The sequence below is a fragment of the Austrofundulus limnaeus genome, unplaced genomic scaffold (genome assembly GCF_001266775.1).
Source record: "Austrofundulus limnaeus strain Quisiro unplaced genomic scaffold, Austrofundulus_limnaeus-1.0 Scaffold78, whole genome shotgun sequence".
In the NCBI taxonomy this organism is placed as follows: domain Eukaryota; kingdom Metazoa; phylum Chordata; class Actinopteri; order Cyprinodontiformes; family Rivulidae; genus Austrofundulus; species Austrofundulus limnaeus.
The window spans coordinates 889,234-894,497 of record NW_013952480.1 but is presented as its reverse complement, the minus strand read 5'-3'; the positions used below and the strand labels follow the sequence as shown (position 1 = coordinate 894,497).

Sequence of the window (5,264 nt, the reverse complement as noted above, 5' to 3'; positions counted from 1 at the left end):
GTTTTGGTGAAGGGTTCAGAATGGCTAGCTTTTCATTTAGGCAATAACTTGCAGAAATGCAAATATGCCAGACTGGCACATTTTTAGATTAAAACTGAAGGAGTTTCTTAAAAATGATGAGATTTGTAGTCACCGTTAACAGTAAACTGTGATGATTTTTAAGATGGCTTGTTAATTTTATTCTGGTATATTTTAAGTGTGATATTTTATCGTCCATGTTATTGTTTTTAAACTTTATACTGTTAAAAGCCCATCTGAGGATGAGCATTGCAAACTAGCTGAGGCTATAAATGTTAAAGTGTTCTGTATTTGTCATATGTAACACTTGTCCCATGCAAATAAATAATAAATTCAATGCATATAAGAAATAAATTTCATTGCATAGTGGGGGGAGACACAGACAGTTAACCCTTATTAGATAGTATTGTGAACTCTGTGCTGGTTTGTTGTGGTGCAGTGGGAGCTGAGCTATAAGGTGAGCTTTTATTAGACTATAGTTGATTTAGTCTGTAGAATAATCACTGGTTACTCAAGTTTATGAAGGGAACTTGTTCTGTGGGTTTCTCAGCCTGCTTTGTGCATGAGGTATATGGTGCAGAGGATATTTTGTGATAAAAGTACCATATGATGCAGCAAGACTAACTCCTAAGTGTGTGGATAGAAAACAAAATAAGGAAAATGAAAGTTTCTGTTATGTTCTCAGATAAAGTTCATGTTAAAGTCTGGTTTTCAGTGTTCTACCTTCATAAAATACCGATTTGTGTTGTGAATCCCGAAAATTTAGTAATGCTTTTCAAATGGCTGGAAAATATATAGATTTGAGTAGATCTTTTGCCGAAGCGTATACCCCTGGACCCCGCTAGAACTGCTTCACTCCACAGCTGCTGGTTAACAGGAACGGGTGTTCCTCATTGTTGTCAACAAATGTTGGCAGGTATGAGGTAGACTTCTGGCATTCTTTCTCAAATGAATAATATTGTTAAATATTTTAATTGTACAGAGCCCACAAGGGGACTTTTTTTGCGTGCCCTCGCAATGCTCTTGCGTTCCCACACAAAAATRTTTTGCGTTCCCATGCAAAAGTTTAAYGTTTTGTATGAACGGTACTGAAGCATACTTTTATTTTGAAAGACAGGATGKGTTGCCACAACTTTGGGAAACTGACAGTGTGTGKCTGCATAGAGTTAAAATATCTCCATATTACATATCCCCCATRTGTRGCTGTGATATATTCWTGCTGAAGCTGAATTAAAGTAGACTAATTCCCGTATACTGYTGAGCATGTATTAATAACCCTGTGGTAATAACTTTTAATAAYAACTTTCAGTAATAACTTTTGCGTTCGGGCACCTGAAATATTTAGGGCACTAAAATGACTAGGGCCAGCCCTGGTACTATCYCATCCTATCTGTAACAGATAGGATGAGGAGTTCAGTTATCTGGGACAGACAGAGCAGAGCTGTAGCTCCTCCACATCAAAATGAACCAGCTGAGGAGGTTCTGGTATCTGGACACTTCTATAAATCCCTTTCTTGGAAATAATAAAACCCCTCTTTTACTTTCTATCAATTGTCATTATAATATCTGGTTTCTAACACACACAAAGTGTTTGTCTCATCTCTGCTGATGAGTAGATGAGTCAGGGTTTTAGAAGTAAGTTGGTGACATAATGAGCTCAGAGCCCAGATCCCGGCCCAGGCAGGCTGTGGCAGGAGAGCCAGGGAAGAACTGAGTTAGTTTGGGCACAATAAATCAACACCGACTCAATCCAGACGGCGTGTTAGTCAGTGAGACCCGTTAAATCTTCCTGAATGAACCGTGGACTGAGGTGTTTACGGCCCGTTTGCCATGGCAACACGGTTTCTGTCAGGCAGTTGGCTCGGCCGGAGCTGTTTTGGTTGTGTTAGGAAGCGCTGTTATGGTTTTTCTGTTCTGTGTTGAGTAAGGCAAGCGGGACGCAGAGAACCCTGTTTCGGTGATGACATCACTGCTGATGACCTCAGGGCGACCACGGCGGTCCACGCTGGCCGAGAGCCAGAGGCCGTTAGGTCAGCAGCACATGGGTCTCTGCACCCCCACACCCCGCCCACCCCCTGAGCTTCTCTCCTCCTTCAAGCGTCATCTTTTTTTTTCAACATTCCTGGGTTTTTTTTCCAGTTCTTTTTTCATCTTATCATCCGTTTCACTGTGGTTGTTTCATCTCAACTCTTTTTATTCACATACAGTGAAAACCTGATTCTTCCTGTGTTCTTAGTAACATTTTTAGCGTTTTTCTGTGATGTTAGGTTTCTTCTTTTCCACACCCAGGCCATGGTAAAACATGGACATTGTGATTTGAAATGAACTTATAAATAACTCGAGSCTTCAAAACATTTTTAGTTGTAAATTATTATACATAGATCATCACAGCCTCACAGAATTGTCTGAAACAGGCACAAACCTGTTGTTTCACCTGAYAGAGAATAAGTTTGATTTTTCTTAAACCAGTCAAACAAATTTTATTGATAGAAAYTACGACCTACATAGCTAAGCACTAAGAAACTAAATGTCACATTTATTTAATTTTGTTGTCGGCTACTTCCAATAAACTTTGTTTATTGTGTGAAGCATTGCAGGAWGGAAATTAGCAAAACCATTGCTAAAAGCTAAATTAGCAAAGTTACAGCTAAAAGTTCAAATGAACAAAACTGTAGCTAAAAGTAGTACCAAAGTAGCAAAAAGYTAAAATTAGATAAGCAGTAGCTAAAATAAACAAAACCTACTAATAAAGGAACTGAAACAAAAATGTATAAAAGTCAGTATGAATGAGCTGACAGTTTATGAGGGGTTAAAACAAACCAYTGAAGTTATTGAATTGTTGAAGTTATTCAATGACAAAGCACTGTTTATGTAGTATAATGGAATACTTGTTCCACACTTGATCTATTGTATTGAGGTCTRGGGGAAAGCATGTAAACAATTACAAATCCTATTTTAGTTTTACATWAAAGAGCTGTAAGAATTATCACCAGAAAATATAACAGTCACCCATCAAATACATTATTTTATCAATTAAAATTCTAAAAAAAATTATGAGTTGGTTGATTATAATATTTTGCAGGTTATGTATAAGGCTCATAAAAATGTATTACCTTTAAACATCCAATCAGATTTTGTAAAAAGGGAAAGTTATTATAATTTTAGAGATGTTTGTAAAACCTACAATTCAAGAAAAAAAGTTGCATAAAAATGCTGGCTCAATGAGTTTGTTTGAGAGAATGATAAAAGTTAATTTGTTAAAGAGATATTAAATTGTTTAATGTGTATTCATAAGATCTGTTGTTCATGAAGGAGTTGAAGTCTTTGTTTTGTTTTGTTATTTGAATATTATTATTGTTTGAAATTATTTTTTGGAAAATAGGGGCAGATAATATGATTTTTTTTGTCTTCTTTCTGCTGCCTTTCATTTTATTTGTGATTTGTATTTTTTGTTGTATATAGAATCTGTTCTGTTTTTAAATGAAATTAATAAAGATAAATAAACAAAAAAAACTATTAGGAAAACAATGTGAATGCTGAATCAGCACTAGGTTTAGTTTATTATTTCGTGATTTTGCTCTAATGCAACAAAACCTGCTTAATTTGAACATCRAAAGTAGATTAATTCATAGGTAATTGTTTGATTCACACAATTTAAGGCCTTACCTCATTATTAAAACACKTTCTTTAAAGCACCATTTCTTTATCCTCTTTTCTTTGGGGTGACTCAGCGTGTCGTCACTTTTATAAGCCATCAGGACTTGACTCTAAATGTTTCAACTCCTCTCTAAAGTGGACTGGGGGGGAAACTTGAGCTGTGGACGGCTCCTTGTGTTTGACCTGCTTTCCTTTCTCTGTGACCAAACACAGGCCCGTTCCCGGTCCGCTGTCCTGCCACCTCCACATGCGAAACAGACCCAGACAACCTCTGCCCGCCTCCTTACCCGGCTCCCTGCCAGACCCCGCCATGCAAGGGGCATCTGCTCAGCACATGACGGTAAGTGTGGGGGGGCAGTGGTCTCCTGCCCATGCTCCTACATTATGATCAAGAAACGACGACGTGATGATTGTGAAGAAAAAAGTACGATTACATGAAAATATTCCTTTTTTTTTCAGATAGAAAAGCAGATGTCTTGTGTGATAGGTGTCCCCGCCCCTGGACACAACCCCTCCTGCTCTTCACCTCAGGTACAAACCACAGAAATCACTATTATTTTAACATAATAATAATAAYAGTAGTAGTTTGAAGTATTGTATCGACACTCTTTAAAAGTTCATTTTTAGTCTTTGTCAGTTTGATGAGAAGGTTTTAYGTTCCGTAAATATGAAGCTAACACCAGTAGCAATAAGCTATCTGTAGGCTATGATCAACTTTATGGTTCACCAAATAACAAATCGGGTTTTTTTTTGGTCAAATCAGAACAATTAAACTTTGTGTGTTGCAACATACAGTACCTTCAGCTACTGCAACACCRAATTTTAGCTCATTATTCGTGTTGGCTAATGCTAATTTGTCGTGGTCGTCGTCCTGAACTGGACTGGCTCTAAAAATGAAGTCATTATAGGTGTGCTTCCCATTAACGGCAAACGAAAAATGAAGTAACTAATCAGTTTGCAGGCTCTGATCTTCTTCAGACACGGTTTAAAAAGGCAACAATGATGTAATCCGTTCTCCCATCCCTTCTTTTAATTATCAACTCCGTCCCTAATCTCTTACTTTGACCTAATTCTAATCTAAAAGAGTGTTAGGTGTGTGTTCCAACAAAAAATGACCTAATTTTCCACGTGTGTCCTCCTAATTGGTGCTCTTACAAATAATTACAGACCCTTATGAACGGTTAGATGTATTTTCCGGTCCTACAGTACAGTTTCAGTGTCATCAGGTGTTTTGTATTTCTTAGTTGTGAAAAAAAAAAGGATTTCCTTCTTTAAAACCACAGGATGGCGCATTAACATGTCTCTGTTGTACAGTAACGCCACGCTCTGTTTGAGTGGAAAAGTAAACATCTAACAAGTGGATCGGTGTTTCTTGTAGTTTTATGTCTTCATTCACTGATCCCTCTAGACAGAAATATCAAAGCGATGTGTCATCCAGGCCGAGGAGAGCCATGATGTAATCGCCGGCCTCAGCGTCATGGTGTTTGTATGTAGTAAACAGAGCTGAAATGCTCCTGTCCTGTCCTGCTCCTGTGCGTGTGTGTGTGTGTGTGTGTGTGTGTGTGTGTGTGTGTGTGTGTGTGTGTGTG

General features: G+C 37.9%; 1 protein-coding gene across 4 annotated transcripts in view; it reads left to right on the top strand.

Moving 5' to 3' along the window:
* Positions 1-5,264, top strand: part of LOC106519496 (cyclic AMP-responsive element-binding protein 5) — a 16,437-nt gene that overhangs the window by 6,426 nt on the left and 4,747 nt on the right. For all 4 annotated transcript variants that reach the window (XM_014011205.1, XM_014011203.1, XM_014011204.1 and 1 more), the window contains 2 exons: positions 3,889-4,015; positions 4,135-4,206. In XM_014011205.1, coding sequence (XP_013866659.1) covers positions 3,889-4,015; positions 4,135-4,206 — 199 coding nt within the window. The remainder of the gene's footprint in view (positions 1-3,888; positions 4,016-4,134; positions 4,207-5,264) is intronic.